Source organism: Heliconius melpomene, chromosome 17, assembly GCF_056956725.1.
Source record: "Heliconius melpomene rosina isolate 202511_hmr_F chromosome 17, ASM5695672v1, whole genome shotgun sequence".
In the NCBI taxonomy this organism is placed as follows: Eukaryota; Metazoa; Arthropoda; class Insecta; order Lepidoptera; family Nymphalidae; genus Heliconius; species Heliconius melpomene.
The window spans coordinates 3,002,141-3,025,746 of NC_140405.1; the positions used below are offsets into that span (position 1 = coordinate 3,002,141).

Here is a 23,606-nt window from a genome sequence, read left to right on the forward strand (position 1 = left end):
GAAAACATAATTTATTTGTTTTTGTTTCGTTGATATGAAATTATAAAAATATTTAACATTTAACCCGTATGACCTCGAGCGAAGTATGTAAGTTTTTTCGTGGGAATAACGTATTTGGAAGAGACTACGAAAATTTAGGAAACATAAAGAACAGTCTGTTTTTAATATAAATATGCTTTAAATTTAGTTTCACTCGTTGCATTCGTAAGCCGCATTCATACTATTTTGGACTCTAATTAGTAATTAGGCTTTGTGGAGTTGTGATGTAAAAGTAGAGAGAGCGCAAGCTAATTGTAACGATTTTACTTTGTTTTTATTTCAGCTTCATCCTGTATCTCACATACAGTAGGAAACCGTTGTCCATTTTCCGCCCCATTTCTAAGGCATTGGAATTTGGAATTAAACGCCACGCCTTGTCTTCTTACCAGAGCAGATGAAATGAATGAAAATAAATTATCCCCTCAAATGGCTACAATTTTATGTTAAAGGTAAAATATAAACGATTGTCAACAGCAGCTTGTTAGTGCTCGCTTTGTTTCTATCCTTTGAATTAGCAGAACTACCGTTGCGTGGAATAGAACATGAATCAACCTAATAGTGTGTTTGGTTATAAGACAAAACAATGAGAAAAAATGGAATCAATACTTTTTTATATTTTCCCTTTAACTAAATCAGGCAGGTCAAAAAATTGTATAAATGTCTCTAATCTCTTTTTTCTTTTATTTTCAGCTTCATGCTGTATTCCGTACAGGAATGTAGCAGGAGGAGACTAGTGTTAAAACACTTCGCTCCTCACCTTCTGCCGAGGTCATTACTTCCACCAAGTTAATTTGAATTTACAACCGTTTCGTACTGTTGGCACTAACTGCGCCGATATATTTATTATTAAGAGTACAATAATGTCCTGAAAGCTGTGGAAAGCGAAGAACGGAGTGCAGGTTCTTTCTACATTATACGGGATAAAGCTGGAAGCTAAAGAAATAATTTCATTTTAGTTTAAGAAAATAAAATTAACATCAACACTGTTACGTTTAATAAAGTTAAAGTTTTGTACAAATCGAGTTGGAAGTGAGATCGTTTACCGAACGATATAAGGAAGAACGTTATCTAATTTGTAAAGTTAGAGCTTTTAACAATTTAGTTTATATTGTAAAATATCGTGTGACTTCTTCGTCTACTTGATATAAATGTTTTTCTTAAGTTAATATCGGTAATTGCATTAATATCGTTTATTATTTTTGATTTATTTATATTAATTAAATTATTGATCCGGGGACGGAGAATTTTTGCTGAGTGGCAGAATTTATCGCCGCACTTCCTTATCCAGAGAAAGGAGAATGGAAACAATTTAAATAATTATAATAATTTTCCTCCTAGTGGGGACCCACAATCATCACGTTTACAGTCAGGAGCTGTCCCCCTGCACCACGACGACTTCAAATATTTTAACTGTACCTAGTTCAAAGACGTAAAGATGTCCTACTTAGGCGAGCTGAGAGCTGGGTTCTTAACATAATATATACCTAGTTATATTTTCTGGTTTGGTCCTACATACTTTAATCATTATTATACCTTGAATATAGATACTTCTTGTATCATGGCCACAGATTTTACACAGGCGTTCATTAATTGAACTGACATCGATTAAGCGATTACCGTCATGTGTTGCTGATCGTAAATTTACAAGGAACCTCTTTCATGAATTGACTTCTAACGGCGTGGATAATAAATTTAGTACAAAGGAAATATATGTTTGTGACATTCGCTTTACAAATAATGAGACAAATAAAATATTCATATTTTCTTAATGGGAACGGAGTGACACTACGTTCCCATTAAGAAACTTCCATTTCCCAGTTTTCGCCAATTTTGGAGATATTTCGTGTTGAGTGGCCAAATTTAACTCCGCGCTTTGCTTTGTTACCTGAGCGAGGAAATGAAATTAAATATTTAATTTCTTCGAGTAGAAATCGAACGCAACCAATGATGTGAAAAGACCCAGAAAGAGTTCTGAACCTTTATATGGCACTTTATATTACATATTGTCTAAACGCCACAATACTGCTTACTTATCAAAAAATAATTTTAATATTTTCCAAAAACACAAAATCCCAGCGAAAGCCAGTTTAGGATATTTTTAATCAAGCGGAACAATAGCGTACTGGTGACATTTTGTTTCTGTGACTGACGTTATCTCTACGTCCATGACCTATATAGTATGTAGTATGACGCGAAGTGACGAGATGTGTCTGTTTGTATACAGACGCCCCGCGGCTGTATGTGAAAAAGACAGATCTCTCGTGAAATGTCACTAGTGTGTGTCAAGCCTTATTTTATTTTGAACTATGTATGTTTTTTGTATAATAAAATATTTATTTGGTGTTTGAAAAAAAAATATATACTGTGATACTAACGATATTAAATATTTTAAAATTGGGTCAATTAATTATTTAAATGAAAACACAAATAATTAAAAAAAAAACCAACTTACCCCGCTAATTGTCACTCATCTATTTCTACTGGTTGACTGGAAGAGATCTCTTATATATAAGTCCACCTTTGTAGCCCAAATAGTTTATATATCTTTAGTTTTTATATATTTTAGTAGAAAAAATAATTAATTATATTATTTAACTCATCTATTTTTCGCACAAAATAATGTTGTTTGAAGAATTCATTTAAAATGAACTTACATACATACTTTAAAATTAATTACTCGAAGTCGAGACTCGTAATAAAGTAGCAAGACTTCATACGTTATAATTATGTACTTACGCGTATTTGGCACGCTGAATATGGCATTCATTAATTTTACATTTTTTTAGTCCATTTTACTCCAAAATTCGGCGGCAAGTATAAAACAGACCTTAATGAGAATGGGTACTAGGTTCCCAGGTTCCCTATGTCTACCCTACTATGTGTGGGATACAGCATGAAGCTAAAGATAATATATTATATGACTTCATAGTAACAACTCAAGTGCGGTTATTTAAATATATTTAACGTTACTCATACGGAATTTCCTCTTGTTGGATATACAACTGAGATCTAGTTTCCGGAACGATGGTACTGACTCATATATATCTATTTAAACATAAACATGAATCATGATAGATTAACTATAATAAATATGTTAAATCTTTGACCAGGTATATCTTTTTAAAAAAAGACAAAACTATTAGATATATAGGTACTTCTGCGATAAAACCTACATATATTTTAAACATTAACTATTTCAACGTATTATTTTCTTTAAAGCTTTTTTCTTAACTCATTTTTAGCCAAATTTACTATTTCGTTACATATACTATATGACAATAAATTCCCTAACTAAATGAAATTCAATATATTGTACCAAATTGGTGGCAATTGGGAATTTATTGTCAAACAACACTCACAATAGCTACGTATTTACCACAAATTCATATATTTGATAGTTTCATTTACTCTATTCAAATTTTACTCCAGCTAATTAAGATACTTCTTTTCCACACTTTCTAGCGGATACTCGGGGCGTTGCGTGTTGAGTGGTGTAATTCAACGCCGTAAAATTTTCAATAATTTGTAAATTTTTAAGTCAAACAATTTAACTTTACTGAATATTAATAAATTTCAGGTAAATCTGTTTAAACTTTTCCACTCTCAGTCTAGACCCTAATCCTGGGCTTAGCTCAAAGTTAGACCTACTTACCTGATATATTTGGCTTTTTGCTTATGAGATTTTAGAAGTTATAATTAAGACTTAAACTAAGGAAATATTTTAAGTTTAATAATACAACAGGGTTTAAGCGAGAATATATGAGAAGTGCTCGTTAGGTAAAACATATAAGTGTATAATAAGTTCCTAGTTTTTTACGAATAAAGATCTCTTTTCAGCTGTACAACATTTTAAATATTTCATTTCGTGAAATGGGGGATCGAATCTACAACCAGTCGCGTTTACTGTTAGACAATTGTGCTACTGCGCCACAACTGGTATCAACTATGAAATTAAATTTTGATATTTTCATTTCCTCGCCCTTCTTCTTTTCAAGAACGGAGTGTCTTAACACTAGGTTCCCAAGTTTCTTCCGCCTAGCCTACTATTTGCGAGATACACCGTAAAGCTACAAAAAGCCAGTACTTATAATTTTTTATTTAAGAAAAAAAGTATTGAAAATAAACTTAAAATCATACCTGTGGTATTTTATTTACCCTCTCCTTCCCTGCCTCCCATCCCTTATTAATTTATCTAAATCATAATGGGCTATAGAGGAATGTAATTGAAAACGTGTTCGCTTTGATTATCGAATTATTAATTAAGCTTGACGCGCCTATTGCTTACGTCGACATATGACTGACGTAAAAAGTCGGTAGTATGTTATATTATAATTAATTGGCATCGTTAATTAAGATAATTGAAATATTAATAATCTTCTTTTCTTATATTCTTTATTGAAATAATAATAAAAAATAATGTAAAAAGTACAGAAAAAATTACAACTTATTTGAGACCATCATGGCGCAGTGGCGCATACATGTGACTATTAACGCAAAATTTGTGGGTTCGATGTCTACTCGTTGGGATAATTTATTTAATATTTTCATTTTCTTGCTTTGAGGAGAAAGCAAAACGCGTTTAGTTCCATTACTCAATATGCTTGTACTTCGAGAATTCGCCAAAAACGTAGGGAATGTACAAAACACAAGGTTCCCTTTGCGTATATTATTACTTGCGGGATAGCTTCAAGCTGAAGCTAAAAAGAAATATTTTAAAAGCTCGTCTGTAAAATAGGAATTGTTATTATCTATGCCCACACTAAAAAATCTCTCCTGTATGAATGATTCACCTTTACAGAGCGTAAGCTATTGAAGCTAAGGCACATTAAATTTGGCTAGTAAAGTCGTCTCGTAATGTAAACATCTATTAAGTACCTTTCCTCCTTCCCTTATATCTGTGAGTCTATAGAGTAGAAGTGGATCTTAAATTTAGTATGAAAGTTTATGGCATCATTGAAGTTAAGGAAGTAAACAATTATTTATAGCTTTTAGTATGCAAGTATTAAACATGCTTTTAAAAAATATTAATTTTTAAAATTGATTGACCATAACAATTTGAAATGGATAGAATAAAAAATTGTGTTGAGTATGTAAACGCGACGATTGTGGACTCGATTCCCACTCATGTGAATATATATAAATTTAATATTTTTAATTTCTCGCTCTGGTAACTAGGCACTGGACCCGCAATGCAGAATTTGGGGGAATGTCTTTACGTTAAGTTTCCAAGTTTCCTCTGCCTACCTTGATGTGTGGAGGATACAGTATTAAACTTAAAAAAAAATAAAAAGTCACGTTTAAATAATAATGTTAAACATTTGTATAATTGTAATTTTCTTTTGAAATTTAAGAGCAAGTCACGTCCTGAAAAGAAATTGACATTATTATTAATGAAAAATATTTATATAACAGTTCCAATCCAATTGTTTCGAAAGCTTCACGTTTCAGCGTTTTCTATTATAAGTAGAAACTATTTATTTCGCTTAAAAAATGAACAATGATTTGTAGACTTTTCGCAGTGATTTATTATTAGGATAAGTACCAAAAACGATAACGTGAAAAGTATTTTACAAGGCATAATAAAAAAAGGGAAAAGTAATAGTTAAGTAATTATCAAAAAAAAACTTAAAAAATAAGTGTCAACACACTATTAAGAATCGCAGAGAGTTACCAGCACATTTCATGCAAATGAGAAATTAGAACGGTTTGAGTACCAGTGAAATTAATGGTTATACGCCTTTATATACTAAGGTGAAAAGAAAACTGTGACTAAAACTTTTTTAAAGGAAGGCCTGATGTTTTACATCCCGATAACTTTTTTCTAAAAATCATAACATTTTTCAATTATTAATCTTTAATTTTAAACGGAAAGTGGTGAACGGAATATCTAGACACTCGGTTCCCTACCAACTCTCTATATGTTAGATACGGCTTTAACATGTTGTCGTATCAATATCAGGTAAAAAAATATTTTTATTGTTAAATATATTTCATATATAAGTAATTATTACTTATATTTAAAAAAGTTGGATAATTAAATCTTTCATATGTAGATAAGACGAGACTATATCACTTTAATATGAGACAGTCTCGGATGTTTTGATCCTAATGAAATTTCTGTTTACTACAACTCTACCATTAGGTACCCTAATAGCGCACCCTCTACCCAAAGTTCCACTAATGAATTCAGAAATATGTACCGCCCACGTTAAAGATGTATTATAAAAGCATATATTAATATGTAAATAATTAAAAAATAAGTCTGTTAACGATAGTTCGAATCCCACTCTAAGTAATGCTTACATTTAAAATATTTTCTTTTCTTCTCTTGTTTGCATGAAGTGCGGCTTTAGGCGGCAAAATTTAATGTATAGACTTAATATGTTAGGCAATACAGAGAAGGAAGTGATTTTCCACTAAAACACTTAAACAAGTTAAACATTATTAACTAATTGCTTACCAATATTCGTAAACAAAGTGCAACAAACAGACACACAGTGCATTTAACTCCGAAACTGTATCACAGTCACTAAAATAATATAACAAATTAACCAGAAAGTTTTCCACTTTATTTAACCGAGTAAATATCGTTTTTCCAGCATCTTTGGTACATACGTTTTAACGCTACGAGCGCTGTCACCGTACTGAAGCCGGAGGCCGCTTAATCCACGTACTCTGTTACAGCTTCAGAAACTTTTAGAATAGAAGTTACTCTTATTGAGAAACAGTTTAATATACATTACTCGTTATTTATGCTATACTGTGAACTGTTGTAAGCAAATCTTCAATGTAATAGGTGATATGAAAAATTATTTTTATAACGTAAGTTGTTTTTATATTTATTTGTAGTGAAAATACGATGCGCTACGAGTCGCCTCGTTCCGGTCATTTGTTTCTGAATTTCAGAACAAGATTACTCGAGGAATCTTTCTTGCAATAAAATATTTTAGTAACTAATGTAAAATTCATAAAAATAACGTATAATTTTATAATTTATAGGTTTTTTAGCTATCCTGCACATGGCGTGGTAGGCAGAGGGAACCTGGGAATCTAATGTTAAGACAGTCTGATCCCAATAAGATGCTTTCGTTCCTCATTTTCTGCCAAATTCTGAAGCCATTGAGTATTGAGTGGCCTGAAGCTATAAATCGTAGAATTAACGTTCTAAGACTCAAATTGTCTAATTTTCTTAATATTTCATGTGAATAAACCAATTAACAACTTTGAATTTATTTTCGATTAATAATAAATTTTACGTAAGGAAAAATTACGTAAAGAGAAAAAATATGTAGCGGATAATTTATATTGATTGTAAAAGTTCAGCGTAAGCTTCCAATTTTTACTCTAAAATTACAGGCTTTATTCTTTAGGTAATAACTTTGTGAGGCGATCATGACTTTAAAAGTTGTGGTTTATTTTCATTTAATATAAGAATAATGGTTTTATTATATAGATAAATTTACATATTTAATTAAATTATAGCATTTCTTTGAATAGTATTTCTAAAATGATCCCAATTAAAAAGTGTACAGACTATATATATATATGCTATACATTATACTACCTAAAAGTGGCCACGTCGGTTGTGCCGCAAGTTCGATTCCCATTCGAGGAAATTAAATAATAAATATTTTCATTATAAAACATATATAAGCTAATAAAAATAATGGATGAAAGAAGTGAATAATACCGACGAATTGTCCATGACGAAGACCATCCACTTCTTAAGCGAGATTTTTTAACCTACAGTAAAAACAATAGATAAATTTACATTAAACCCTGCAAGGGTTACCTGCAGTTTACTCAAGGTCAAACATCGTTATGTTTGACCTTCGTTACAAACATTAATATGTAGATGAGACATTAAATTCTTACAAGTTTCTTTATAAAAATTTAATATATAAAGCAAAAAAAAAAACTAGCGATGGTTATTTATTGTACACAATATTAATATAGCTAAATTCTTAAGTGACTTAATGAAGATTTAATTCAACTAACACTTTAAGTCAAATTAATTAAAAGCGAATTCTTGACGTGAATTTGCAATGAGAATTCATTTAGTCGTAAATCTTGTCAGTATCTATTCGGTGAACCACTTTAGAATAAATTCAAACTGCAATTTTCCGGCATTCACATTTTAGAGCTATTGATAATCTGTAGGAGAGCGAAAATAATTCTTACATCTAATTTTATTAATGGTTATAGAACCCGAAATCATCAACCAGAGTTATATTTTAGGATAAAAGTAAAATGGGACCCTATTATGAAGACTTCGGGTTCCGTCTCTGTGAACTACATGGTGACAGGCTGTAACTCATGAACTGTGATAGTTACGCCAAGTTGAGGCTGGCTATTTTACCGGGATAAAGCGTGAAAAAAAGTGAAGCCCCTTAACACATCACACATAAGAAATTATTCCGGCTACGGAATTATTTCCGTAAAAATATAATTAATTATCTTATTTTCTTCTTTTCAAGGGTTGGTATCCTCGAAATTATTATACAAATGCAAAACAGAGGCAGCCAGTAGAAACTTCGTTATAAGCGAGAGACATCGGACTCCCGTTTCAATAAAAAGGCAAGTGTCGTCAAAACTTTGTCGATGTTTCTTGTTGCGGGAAATATTCGCAATTCTAAGAGTAACCGCTCAGTTTTTGCTTCTTTATTGAAGTTGTTTTTTACATTTTTTGTATCTAATTTAAAATGATATGGACAGGAATGGAATATGATTTTAAAATATTTTATTTTATTGTTTTATTTGAATATTTCTTCTACAAAATTACCTGTTACTTGTTTTATATTATTTAGATTTTCAATACATTAAACGTTAAATTTTTTACTAGCCGAAAACACGTATAAATACTACAAATTCTTATTTTTTTGTCTTAACGTTGCAGGTGTTGCAAGGTGGACAGAGAGAATCAGGGAAACTAGTGATAAGACACTCCGTTTCCATTAAGACTACCGTTCCCCGCTGACCGCCAAGTTCTGGATCCCTTGCGAGTGACCCAACTCAACACCGCGCTTTGGCTCGGCACTAGAGCGAGGAAATGGAAATATTAAATATTTTATTACCTCGAGTGGGAATCGAACCCACAATGCTGCCTCGAATGGCTTCAATTAGGTGCAATTTGACAGATTAATTGTTAGTGTAAAAACCACATCGCACTAGAAAATTAAAACTAGAATCATTCTACTCTAATTGGCACTTAATTTATGGTTGCAGTATGAACTAGTAGGCGGGCAACACAATAGCATAACTTTCATATGCTTTGTACTATACGAAGGTAATTTACTGTTCAGTGCTGTTTTTTCTTATTATCGTCTCATTGAGATAACTTTTCTTTACTACGGTTTTATTTGAAACCTGTGTTTGTATGATTCAGTAAGTTCGTATAAGGCTATAAGGTCTTTTCATATCCACCCAGCCATGATTTGGTGGCTTGATAAAAGAAATATTTGATAATAAAAAAGCTTAGATAAAAGTAATCTAAAAAAACATTATTTCAAGCTCAAACAACTCAGATGATTAATATTTATGGAAAATAAGCCGTCGGGATTTTATTTTTACAATAAAAATAATTTTAATATTTTCATTGAAATTTTATTTTTATTTGATATTCACATATATTACTACAGTAAGAAAAAACAGCACCTCTTCCTTTTGTATGACTTCTGAGCACCATTTTGAGCTTTTATATAGCCATAACTAAGGCCATAACTAACATGTTAGTTAAACTTAAAATTCTTAAGGATTATAATTTGAAATTAAGATTTGTCCTAACTTTAAGTACCTCAAATATTTTCTCGGAGACATCAGTGCCAGGAGCGAGAGATAACGTTAATTATTATACTTTTGAACAATTAATGGAAGTAAAACAGAACTGCTATAAAATTAATAAAGTCAACATTTATTTGGAATTCCAAGATCGCTGACGGAGCTTACGAAGTTGCTTTTAATATTATAATAAAAAATATCTTAATTAAAAGTAAAAAATGTAAACATTACATTAGAAATAAAAAAAATCTAAAATTTAAATTTAAAATGAACTGCTTTAGATTTAAAATATAAAAAGCCAATTTAAAGTTATGACTTGTTTTTAAAGTTATGAAAGTTACGGACCTTAATTCCACAAAGTATATATAATTTTTACATATGTAAACACTATGATGCTTTTAAATCTGCCACTCTATAGAGGATGAGGATAAGTGATGTAACACTAGGTTCCTATCCGACAAAATATGGGAAATATAAATCGGAAATAAGAACTTACTTCCGATACTTACTGGGTGATGATCATGGCTACGACATTGTAATTAATATTGAAGTTTAAGTTTATTGTAAAAAAAATAGTTTATTGTTTTTATTTAAAAAAATAAAATAAAGTAAAAGCCACACATGGGTTTTACAATAAAATCTATCAACGGTCTTATAGTAAAACAAATAGCTATGAAATAAATATTTATAAATTTTTGTCTTATATGCAAAAAATCAAGTTAAATTATTAAAATATAAAATCACGTCGAAAGCGAACGCTTAATGGATATAATAAAGGCTAAAGTAGGCAATATATTATTCTCTTTCCACGGGATTACGGTGCGTTATATTGAAAGGTATGCTTAGAATGTTTTTATTGAATAAATTTAGAAAAGCTTCGAGTTAGTCAACTAACAAATTGATATTTTTAATTTATTATTAAAATGACTAAGAGGCAAGTCATAGTCAATCAGCACAGTGCTGCAAAGTGTGACTGTAAACGCGACAGGTTGTGGGTTTGATTCCCACTCGTGGAAATGAAATATTTAATATTTTTGTTCTGGTGAGCAGGTTTGCCTCCTGCGCGGTGTTGAATTTCGCCACTCAACACACAATGAAAGTGGAGAACGGAGTGTCGAAACACTAAGTTCCCAGGTTTCCTCTGTCTTCCTTATTATGTTCAGAATACAGGATATTGTACATATTATGACTTCATCTTATGAGAAGTAGTAATCAACTTCGAAACTAACTAAAGTAACAATAAAATGTACTTCAAAAATATTTATTTAGTTTTTAAATGTTGAATTCAATTGAAAAATTCTATTGAAAGAACAAATGAAAGGATCTACAATGTGGCGAGAGACAGCAAGCAACGTTGTTATTTCGCTTAAACAAATGCTCAGAAGATTTCCTGTGTGGAGGTAGCAAATTGCGGTTATATCACACTATTTCTTTGGTTGACTTTTAAAATTGAATATTATAAAATTTTTTAAAACTGTATTTTATGTCAAATATAACCTGTATTGATATAGAATTTTACGATAAGTTTCCAAGTAAACTAAATGCTAGAAATCATGTATTCTCAGAAAGTAATAATTAACTTTATCAAAGAAAATGAAAAACTCTGTATTTTCACTATTATTTTTATTAATTTAAAACCATATATCACAGAACCATATAGTTAGAAAAAAAAATTCAAAAAAGAAAAAAAGAAAAAGATATATTAAAGTTTCCTATTCGAGATAATACTGTTAATATTGTTTAAACAAAGCCACAGTGTGTTAGCTTGGGTCGGCAAATTTGTGACACTTCGCAATTCGCATACTTCTCAAAATCCCTGATCCTGTGCTGGAAGTTGAGGCACGCGGTAGATTGTTGCTCAACTAATTAGTTCAATGATATAGGTCGAGGCTTAACATATATAAGGTACATATATCATATAAATATTTTTAATAGAATAATTTCGTTTGATATTTATGTATTTACTTTTTTATTTTGAAGAGAGGCCGAGAGAGAGAGAGAGAGAGAGAGAGGCCTCGTTTGACCTTCGAGAGCTTAGGATTGATGATATTAAAGGAATGTCACGTAAAAGCAGCCGCCTGACGCCTTGTATGAAGAAGTTAATGAAAGTGGATGATGCAAAAGACATTAAATCATTTCATAATCTATTTTACGTTTATTAAGATCATAAATATATTGAAATTCCATATAAAAATTTTAACGAAGCAAGATAATAATCCATATCTAACGGATAGTACGTCGAAACGGTCGAACTAACAACTAAAGTTGTAACTTCTGTCTAGAAATTTGGCTGAGCAGGCATGTGTACTTATGTATATACACTTTAATTGGTTTGGACATGTTCTTGATATGTGTGCCTTGTAATAGTGTTATATTTCAGAATTAGATACAATTTTCAAGGTATTATTTTTGCATAATTTACGTGTATGCTGAAAAATTTCAAGATGAAGACTATGATGGCTAGGATTAAAAACATAATTTTGTTATTTTGACAATATTTTTAGCATTACCAGTGTTAAAATAAATAATTTATAATTTATAAAAAACTTTGAACATATAATTAAGTTCTGATCGTAAAACTTTTAATCACATCCAACTTAAACCATATAAATCGCTTAAAAGCTCAAAATAAATAAAGTTATACCACAACTAAGTTTTATATTATCCATAAAGTAAAACTTTTATCATTGTTGTTAGAAATGAACGAAAGAGTGTAATTAGAATGTCGTATAACAAATTAATTGTACATATTCCATACAGTACGAGTATATGCGAGCTCGGTACCGTATAATAATAAGAAACAAAAGGAGAGTTTAATAATGTACGCGGTAAGAGACAGCTCTTCTAAGCGCTTTGTTTCATAGTTAGACAAATACGCTGTGGACTTATATATGAAAATAAATATAAATTGTGTTCAAATTTTACAAGATAGCAAAAATGTTTCATGTTGACCTAAATCGGAATATTCTTTTGAATATGAAATGAAATATGAAAATTGTATATACTTTAAAATTTCAAAGGTATTTGACATATTTCAATGAAGCCGTGTTAGGTTTTCTTTACTAGGTTATATTTTTTTTTCGGTCAAAATACTTGATTTATTATCTCGTAATTAGTCCATTAGAAGGTGCTAACATGCTTTGAGGCTTTGTCCTTTGCCCATTTTCGCGATATGAATCATTTCTTTTTTGTAATCACTTGATTTTTAGTGACAGTGACATAGGTGTCAATTATAATAAAAGCGAAAGCTAGTATGATAGTTCGGGCCTAAATATTAGGTATCTATGTTTGCGGTAAGAGCAAAGAAAATATTTTGTAAGTATTCTGTGTCTACTTTTATCTATAGGGATAAAAATCATAGGGTATCTATATAAAAAAAAAACAATCAAAAAAACTGATGTAAATAAATAAATCAAACCATTTTTGTATTTGACAACGGAAGGTTATACGACCAATTCTTTAGAAAGTCCGCTATTTGAATGAGACCTTTGCAACAATGGTGAACGCCAGTGTCCACGAGCCCCCAATCCTGACACCCAAGGCTATTGTCTCTCTGGTAAATATTGATTACCTATCATAAGCTTTACGTTATTACGTTATATATACGAGAAAAACTGATGTATTCCAATGATAGGGCTAGGAACATCTTTATTTTCATATAAAATAAATAAAAATATATTTATAAGGTATTATTTAATCTATATATATAAACTCGAAAGGTCACTCACTCATCACGAAATCTCAGAAACTACATGTGCTAGGAATCTCAAATTTTGCATAGGAGTTACTTGTAGGACGTAGGTGCTCGCTAAGACGGGAATTTGCAATATTCGACTTCTAAGGGGTTGTTTTTGGGGTTGAAGGTTTATATAAAACTTCGTTACTTCAAATGCTAGGAGTCTCAAATTTTGCATGGACCTCACTTATAGGACGTAGGTACTCATGGAGACAGAAATTAATAATAACGTAGTTCACGCAGGTGATATATATGATTGACATAAATGATAGTAAAACACAAAACGAACGAACATATAAATATGTATGATATATTTTATAGAACACTTGCAATGTTGCCTTTATTGCTATCAGTCGTCTCTAACGAGAAAAATCCTTTGTTGAAAAGAACTTCGCGGAGGAGTTCCGGAAAATGGAAATTGCATACGAAAAATGTGACTAAATGAAAAAGTAAGTGAAAAATCAGAGACAGAACATTTTTAGATGCAAATATTCATTTTATAATTTTTATAAAGCTATTCGTGCACTACCTACGCTTAAACTTGTTTGTAAGTGGGCGTAAGTTCATATTTCGCGTCGCTACGATACATTTGGTAGAACTTTACCATTTATTAACGTTAAAAACTAATATTAAAAAAATATCAATTTGTATATGGGTCATAATCAGAAAAGTGGACATTTTCGAATTCGTAACGTAACTGATATGTAACAATACTGATAATGTTTGTTACGAAACTGATGTCATAAGGCATTATGCACAACAAAGTAAGGATATACGAATAAAACTATTTTTTTTTATTATTTAATGAGACACAAATTAAAATTTTAAAGATTCAATCGTTGAATTAACAGATTATAAATGTAAGAAGAAAACATAACAAACTGTCAATATTAACAATATAATAATGCTAGTTCGTAACATAATAAACTTATATTTCTAGTTAGAGATCACAAAGATAATGATAAAATTAAATCCACTTTAAAATATATCAAGATTTGAGTCATTATCACTGGAATTACTATTGTTGTTAAATAAACATATATCATGAGTAGGATCAATAATATGAAATGAAGAAGGTCCTGGTGAACTAAAATCATAATATCGTTGATTGTCTGGATGTAATTTAATATCCGATAAAATAGTAACTTTTTGAGTTTTCTTAATATCAGATGATACGGAGTTATTTTTTTCATTTACATAGAGACTATTGTCACTTTCTGTATTCCTTTTGTGTGGTGATTTATTCTCTTTTCCTGGTGACCCTTGCTTATATTTCTTATTGCTTTTCCTCTCACTATATTTTGGCCTTTTTGAAATATTATGAGCTTGGTTTCCTTCCTCTTTTGTATTTTTTTTTCTATCAGTATCTTTTACTGTTTTAGATATCCTTGGTGTACTCGTAGTTATGTTTGGTGTTACCTCTTTGTAGAGGGTGTGGAGTTTTATGTTAAAACAAGAACAGTTTCCCCGCTCATCACCACAAAAACAACTTACATGTCTATATTTTATTACACCAGGCTTATTGGTAGTGATGATTTGATGTAAAGACATGGTTCCAATTAAAGGGTATAAATCGAATACAGCATAAGTTTCCTTTATAACTTTAATATCTTTATCTGATACATAATAAAGACTTATATTGGTTTCTTCTTTTAATAGCATAAAAGCTTCCACAGCATTAGAAATATCTTTTCCATAAGCAACATGTCGATCTAATGTACGTTTTAAAACTCCACCTATACCGTCTGCTGCATTTTTTCCATGAGCTGCTTCGAAATAGGACCATGTAGCATATTTATATCCCAACTGTTTAGTAATCACATCAAAGAGGGCAAAATTCTTCTTTTGCCGGTATTGTGTGGTTGGGCCGTCAGAATGCACATGTAAGGTATCTATCTCAGGGTGTTGATACTTAATTGAATTCAAAACAGGTAACAGATGAGCCCAAATAGAGTGCGGGGTATGCTCGTTATTAGGGGAAATAGAACAAAATCCAGCGGCATCTTCATTTTTTACATATGCTACACCAGTGTGCAATGTTATTTGTGTCCGTGAGGAGGCATAGTGCATACTCTGTATCTCTAAATTATACTTACATTGATAGTTTTCAGAAAAATCAACAACAATTACAATTTCATTCTTTTTAATATTGTCAACACACTCTCGAAATAATTTGTGCTGGTGCATCATATTGAAATAATGCTTCTTAAATAATGTAACCTCTTGTTGAAATTTTTGTAATAAGGAACCAAACTGATCAGAGATTACTTCTTTTGAAAATCTTTTAGAAAAAGTCTCCACCTCTTCACCTTCTTCATTAATTTTTTTGTAAGGCACAGTTTTCATACACCACTGCAGCCAACAGACGGTTTTGTCATCAGGATTTTTTTTAATTTCAACTTTTTTCATGGCACACACATGGCAATTTCCATACATGCACTCTTTGCAACTTAGATTACAAGCAATATCTTTCAAAATATCTTCAATTTTATTTGTTTTTAGGATTCCGAGCTTGTAAAGTTTCGTTATTTTAAAACCTATGTTAGCGTGTCGTATACAAGCACACGTTTCTCTATTATGTAACTTTGGACTCAGGACGTAAAATGGACGGTATCTGACCAGGGTAGAATACGACGCTTTGCCTCCTTCTTTTTTATAAGTCCTATATAGATTCAATATAGTGTCTGTCAAGAATCGTATTTGCATTTTAGTTTTTTCTTTAGTTTTGCATTCTTTCTTGCCAGCTGTAGCTCGGCTAATATCATCTCTCAAATAAAAATTATGTATCTGTTGAATAAGGGATTTCCTTTGTGTAGAAAATTTTTTTTTTATACGAATTCTGCTTTTTATACCAATAGTATGCCCCAATTTTGTGACCATACGATACTTCTTAGTTATAGGACTATTTACAATTTTTTTAATCACTGTTTTTTCTGTCGGTGAAGACTGCTTATATATCGAACTAATAGACTCCGAAAGAATATTAAATTCAGAAGGTATCGATTGGTCTCTGTCAATTGTTACATGTCTTGATTTATTTCTCTCATTGAAAATTATTTGTTTTAGGCGATAAATTTGCTTTCTCATTGTTTCCTGTTTTGTTAATGTTTTTTTTAATTTATCTTCGCACTGTCGGAGCTTATTTTGAAAATTAATTATTTTAAGTTTCCAACTTTTTACACATTCCTTTGAAACCATTGAAGTATTTGTAGTTCTAGATTCATTTAAAATTTTATTATTCTTCTTTTTTTTATAATATCGATCAGAATATTCTCTCCATTTTGCTCTTGTTTTTTCTTGTTGAAGTTGGTTTTGTTCATTAATTTTTATTTTTTTAAGTTTAATTCTTTGTAAGTGTTTATTCCGCATATCTTCATATTTAATAGGATTGGTCTGTTTAAGACGTTCTCTATATTTTTTTTGTCTTTCAGCATTTGACATAGGAGCCATGACGCTTACTAAAAATAAAATAATATTTATCAATTATATTAGGCATTTAATAACATTTCATGTTTATTGTTTAGATCTTTAACAACGCTAGTACAGAAGGTATTTGTTTTTAAATAAAAGCTTCACCCGCTTTAACTACATATTTATTAATTTACTATTTCCATAGAAGAAAATAGTAATCACAAAATCACAACTAATTTCAGGAAGAATAAAATAATGCTTTTATCTAAATTGGTTAAGCCGTTTCTGAGATTAGCGTGCACAAACACATAGACAAACAAGCAAACAGGCAAAAAACTTTAAAAACTTTTGGTTAGTTTACGTTATGAAAAGCCACTAATTTTTGTTTTCATATGCAAGCAATTTTTTTTCTTATATACATATCTTCCATATACAAGCACCGGTTCGGTACAATTTATATTATATATATATATATAATAAAACATTGGTAGCGTAATTGTGAACTAGGCTTCATATTTTCTCAGTTTCGTTACGTAACGAAATATAACGAAATTGAAAATGAAGTCTGAGAAATTCTAACCTTTTTAAATATTTGCTCATAAGCCACGTGTTGCATGTGCAAGCATTGAAGTTCTTTTTTGAGATTTTGTAAAAAGAAGCAAATAACATAAACAAGAAAACGAAATTATAGAATACTTACCAAAATAAAAGCCGTTTATAACCCTGAGATGTAATTTCACTCATTCACTCAAAAACGTTTGAACCTCTCGACTGCTGCGAGAACACTACTGGTTGTAGCTACGATAGCATTAACTTTTACAATAATGTTGCCACAATAAAAAATAATATTAAATAACATTCAAAATAATTGCGTTCATAATTTAATTGTACGTTACTAGCCCTGAGTAACAAAAAGACAATATTTTGGGACAAATTTACTTAATTAATATATATTATTTGTTAAATAATGTATCAATAAAAGTAGTTCTATTCAATATTATGCATAAAGTAAAGTAATATAAACATATCTGAAATCAAATAAAACCATAAACATTCGTAACAAATCAAGTTTTAAAAAGTAAAGTGGTGAATGGGACACGAAAAATTGTATGGAAGCATTTTGAAAAGTTTTTTTCAACTAACAAAAAATACTATTATTAGCCATAATACACTTAAAATATTACAAAAATCTTTAAGTTAATAAGTAAATTTATCTTAAATGGCAAAATATTTAAGCTATCTTTAAAATTGTATTTTTAAAACGCATTCAAAGTAGCGGGACAAGAAAAGACACAAAATGGTCACTTTTTCTGATTATGACCCATATCCTTTTTCTTAAAATCTATTTTACTAAAAAAAACCTTTTAATAAATAATTTATTATGTAAAAAAAGGATTTTTGAGCGGTATTTCGTTACAAGTGCAGTGTTTCGTTCAAGTTGATTCAAGTGAATGTGAATTATTTCAATAGCAAAGAGCCGCTTCGTAAGCACTTAAAGTTTTACGTGCCTACTTGGGACGCGTTTGAGAGTCAAATGGGGCTAAAGCGACTAAAGTTTCGCTTATTTTTTTATACAATATATCTTTATTATAAAATAATTATTAACTTATTTCGGTTTTAATTAGTAATAAGTGAGAAAATAATTGCATTAAAATAGTTGAATGAATAAAATAGTACTTAAACGTCATCCCAAAAGTACCTACTTAAACATTGAATATGGATTTATACTAATGCGTGATATATTATTATTCACATATTAATGCCGTATTTAAAAATAATTTAAAAAAATAATAAGAAATTAGGTCGTAGTGTCACAGGGGAACAAGCCTCTGATTGTAAACGCGATGGGATGTGGGTTCGATTCCCATTTAATTAATTTAAATAAATGGGAATTAATCCATTCGATTTAATTTCCTAGCTCTGGCAGCCGCCTCACAAATACCTCCAGAATTTGGATTAAAGTGGGGAACGGAGTGTCTTAACGATAGGTTCCCTATGCCTACTTTGCTTGATGCAACGAGAATCTGAAAAAAATAATAATTCCTCACTCTGATAAACTACAGAAATATGTTCTTAATATCTTTAAAATATATTTTCATTTCTGCAATAGAGGTTTGCGTACGTCGCGTCGTATATTAGCGTCTAAGGGAGATAATTTATCTGCACTAATGTATCACGAGCGAGATCACCTTACGTCACCTCGCAGGTCATTATGCAAATTCAGGTATCACCGTAAAATAACAAAGCTTATGCATACGAGTATAGCAAACTGAAATTCACTTTCAGAGATTTACTTTAACATATTTTATTTAGATAATTTTTAATGTATTCATTTCATTTTCCTTTTTATAAGAGTGTAATCTAATGTATAAGATATTTTGCTTTCCACTCTGTCGCTCATTTTTCGAGACATTTGAGTGGCGGAGCTGAACCGCGTTAGGGAAATGAAAATAAAGTATTCCCTTGACTGGGATTTGAACCCACAGCCATCGCGCTTACAGTCAGATTTTGTTCCATTGGGTATTATTATATTATAATGATTGTATTTGTTAAATATTTATTGCACAGTAAAAATATATCTTATTTTTCTTGTTGTAATTGTAACAACATTTCAATGATGTCTGACTAAATCCTCCAGTTGTGAATTTAAATTACATTTTGGTTAAAGGCTTCTTCATCCTATAATACAAATGCCTTTCCGGTTTGATAATATAAATTGCGGTGCTGAGATTTAATTATTTGTAAAGTTGAATTGTGGAAAAACTACTTACCATTCCATGGATTCACCGCCCTTCGTGTTGCAGGGTGAGCAGTGCACCCAACTATGGATTAGACTTGCATGAGGAGACATGTACGTGTTAGAGAGGATAGCAGATTGACGTCAATGCGCTTACTTGTGTTTGAAAGGCAGAGAATCAAAGATCAGGTACATAATATTTTTTGCTCTAGTAACATAATACTTTACTATTTTTTTTAATTTCACGCTGTATCACATACATAGCAGAGTAGGCAGAAGGAACCTGGGAACCTAGTATTTAGACACTTCGTTCCCATTCCCCACTGCTGATCATCATTTTCAAATAAACTCTACAATAAACGTCCTCCTACTTAGAGTTAATATAATACTTGTTTTCCTTCGATCACATCTTAATGCTGTATTTCTTAGTTAATATTAGCATTTTTACGATATAAATCCATGTTAAGTATGTCCATTGAACAACCGTCCGAAAACCGTTGAGTCACGCGTCATTAGACAGAAGTGCACTTAAAACTTAGTTAGGAGTTGTAAGTGATGTGATAATGAGAAAATGCGGTCACGAGTCCGAAAGCAAATCGATTTTGAACGTTCATTAGAGCATATTAGAACTTTCAATAATCGATTTTGGGGAAATCACCAGTTTTATAATCGTTATACATTATAGTATATAGCTATAAAATTAATAGTGTGTTATTATAGCAGTACTAAAATTTCAATATTGTATATTTGTTTATATGTACAAATAATAATACTCGTAGCCGTTGAGGCCAGTCGTGACGCAAGGAGTACAAGCCTGCGTGAATGCGACAAGTTGAGAGTTCGATTCCCACTTGAGGAATTGTAATATTTAATATTTTTATTTCCTCACTTTGGTAATGAGGCAAAGCCTTGAGTTCTGTTATTCAACACTCAACGCCTCGAGAATTCTGTGAAAACTTGGCAACGAAGTCTCTTAACTCTAGGTTCTCAGATTGCCACTGACTACCGTAATATGATACAGCGTAAAGCTAAAAAAAATAAAATAATATTTTTTTAAAGATTTCTTCAATAAAAGAATTAAGTGTTAATAATTGCCTATATTTCAGTTGTTTTCATTTATGTATGTACAAACGAAAATGTATTCCTTCGATATGATATTGAGAAATAAATACTAATTACCTAACTCTAGTCTTTGACATCCAATGTTAAGATAAAAGGACATATTATTTATTTATATATGGCAATAATCGTATGTTATGCTAAATATATTTCTAGAATATTCTTTATTTCCATAATAATATCTATATTGTACAAGCTTTATGCAAAGTGAATGTGATAAGGAAAATCGATATGAAGATTTGCTCGCCCACCCGTTATTTTTTATTTTCGCTTCTTCTATATTTTACCTAAAGCGAAGATGTAAAGAGCAACATTTATAGCTTCTTGTGAATATTTTCCATGTAAAAAATATTATTTGTTCTTTACTGCTGTGTTAGAAGGGAAAACAATGCGTTGTTTTTATTGGCTATAGGTATTTATGCATATAGCTGGTTAGGTAGGCGAAACGTAATTTTGAACTCTCCGCTCTCCACTTTCCGCTTCATTTTTAAGACATTTTATGTGACGGAACTCAACGCCTCCACCTTTGTTATGAGAGCGAAGAAATAAAAACTGATTAATTCCCTTGATTGGGAATCAAATCCGCAATCATCGCGTAAACAAGCAGATGGTGTGCCGCTGTGCCACGACGGGCAGATGAAATACTGTACTGATTATACCATAATATTTCACGGACTGCACATAAATATTAAAGTCATCTCTATTTTCTATTTATACAAACAATGACGGATGCTTAAGATAAATAACAATAAAAAGATTTACTTTGTAGGTATATAAAAATACATAAAATACGTATAGATATATAGTTATAGTAACTAGCGATTAACCCTATATATTATTTATAAAATTGTCAAACATTTTTTTTATCAATTTCAACATATATACGAGTCTGTAATATATTTTATATAACGTTAATTCCTCTTTAAAAATAATAATTATAGGACTTTTTCTGATATATTGCGTGAAATATAGTCAGGTGTTAAATGACGCGGCTCTCGTAGTTCAATTATGCGAGCATTTAGGGAATGTTTGGTAGAATTTTTCGATTAAGATGTATTCACACTGAACGTACAATGAACAGGCGTGAGAATATTTAGAAGAAGGACCTCTTAATAAAATACTATAGACCGTACATTTTTTTATTAATTTTTAAATCAAATTTTTTTCTTGTAAAATTGTACTAAAAAAGTAAGTAAATATTAAGTATTTGTGATCAAATAATTTAATTTAAATTATTATTTAAATTATTTTTCGTAAGATCAGATTAATAAAAATCATTAAACTATACGAAAAAAAGTAATATTATAACAAAATTCGGAACAAAATGAGCTCACACTGCTAGAATATTATCATAATATATCTATCGTACTTGAGAATTATTAACAAAATTAAACCACGCTTAAAAGCTAAATTATACCTGACAAAATAATACCTTTAACGGTGTTACATTGTGATATAATTAAGCTTTTAATCTATTACACAATTTAATAGAAAACGCGAACGTTTAGTTAGAATGAAGCCTAACTCGGTGCTTTACTGGCTAGCAGCTGCGATCGTTATTGAAAATGACAGGGCAAAATGTATCTCGCATATATTCACACCATAAAGTGTTCTTCTAATTTACGTTTTACGTTTTCCATGTTTTTAAGTAAATTGATTTTTGAAAAATGTTACTTTCACAATAAAGGATAGAAAATTATTTATTTTAGTTACATAGTAAAATTCTAACGTAAGGGGATTTGACATGTCTTGAAAATATCTTAGTAACATTTATATTGATAAGAAAAATAATTATAAAAGAAAGTATTGGATAGAAACAATATAAATGAATTTTGATGTAACTTTTTAGGGTATCTATCCGTATTTTAAAAGATAAAAATAGAAACCAATCAATAATAGAAATCAATTTGTCAAAACGAGAGAATACAAAGGAAAAATATAGAAAAGATTAATAATACTAATATTGTTTAAAAAATAAATTTACATTATTTATAATAAACCATTAAATTAAAGATATTTGCAAGTAAAGGGAACCTGGGAACCTAGTATTGACATTTCGTCTGTCAGCTCTATCAGTCACAGTAACGGACGAGCACTATATATACATATATAGATAGATATAAAGATAGATATAAAGATAGATATAAAGATAGATATAAGTACTGAACGCTAAGAAGTACTTACATTTGTTTATTTTCTAGAGACTGGTAGGCACATAAATGATTGCAGCCCAACTGTAGATGCTATTTATGTCAAGTATAAACTTCATAAAGCTTGTTCCGGCGAAAAGGCGAACTTTATGTGTAAGTTTTATACTTAGAGTCGCCTCACGTTTTCAGGGCTCCGGGCGTTCTTACTTGGAGTTACGGTTGTTTACTCGCAGTAAACGTTATTTATGTTTGCTATACATTTTGATTATATCTGTGTCTTGACAATAAAAAAAAATCTTTTTTTTATTCTTCAGGATGTTAATCCTGGAACGTCAATGTTTTAGTTTGGGTTTTAGGTTGTGCATTTAATTTCATATGTAAGTGAGAGAATTTAGAAATACCATACTGTCTTCTTGCTCGATGCACGCGATGAAAGCTTTGTTAAAATAAAATTGAAGAATCTAGAAATTAAATAAAAACATCTGGATACAAAACAGATCCGTATCCAAGATTATTAATCGTAATTCTATTAACACCACAACAGCACAAAATATCTACTAAAACAACTTAAGAAATGATAATATTATAAGAAATTATTTAAGCGCAAAAGCTAGGTTAAGGTCTACATTAGGTACTT

At 30.5% G+C, this 23,606-nt stretch overlaps 3 protein-coding genes across 7 annotated transcripts in view; all 3 read right to left on the minus strand.

The window, feature by feature from the left end:
• The window catches only part of LOC146529840 (CD151 antigen-like), a 154,316-nt gene that overhangs the window by 70,272 nt on the left and 60,438 nt on the right, over nt 1-23,606 (minus strand). Inside the window, exon 1 of one of the 4 annotated variants that reach the window (XM_085200298.1) lies at nt 6,500-6,613. The exons of 2 other annotated variants lie outside the window; for them this stretch is intronic. The gene's annotated coding sequence lies outside the window, so the exon portion shown is untranslated. Of the gene's footprint in view, nt 1-6,499; nt 6,614-23,606 lie in introns of those variants that run through there. One more of the 4 variants, XM_085200295.1, reaches the window with a different exon arrangement.
• SH3PX1 (sorting nexin 33-like protein SH3PX1) overlaps nt 1-23,606 on the minus strand; it is a 141,855-nt gene that overhangs the window by 57,876 nt on the left and 60,373 nt on the right. The window contains exon 1 of one of the 2 annotated variants that reach the window (XM_085200290.1): nt 6,500-6,587. The exons of the other annotated variant lie outside the window; for it this stretch is intronic. The gene's annotated coding sequence lies outside the window, so the exon portion shown is untranslated. Of the gene's footprint in view, nt 1-6,499; nt 6,588-23,606 lie in introns of those variants that run through there. 2 annotated transcript variants of the gene reach the window in all.
• LOC146529842 (uncharacterized) lies at nt 14,437-17,889 on the minus strand. Its single transcript, XM_085200288.1, has 2 exons — nt 17,664-17,889; nt 14,437-17,010 (listed from the first exon to the last, which is right to left on the minus strand). Exon 2 carries the CDS (start codon nt 17,000-17,002, stop codon nt 14,531-14,533), a length of 2,472 nt encoding a protein of 823 aa, XP_085056414.1. The 5' UTR covers nt 17,003-17,010; nt 17,664-17,889; the 3' UTR covers nt 14,437-14,530.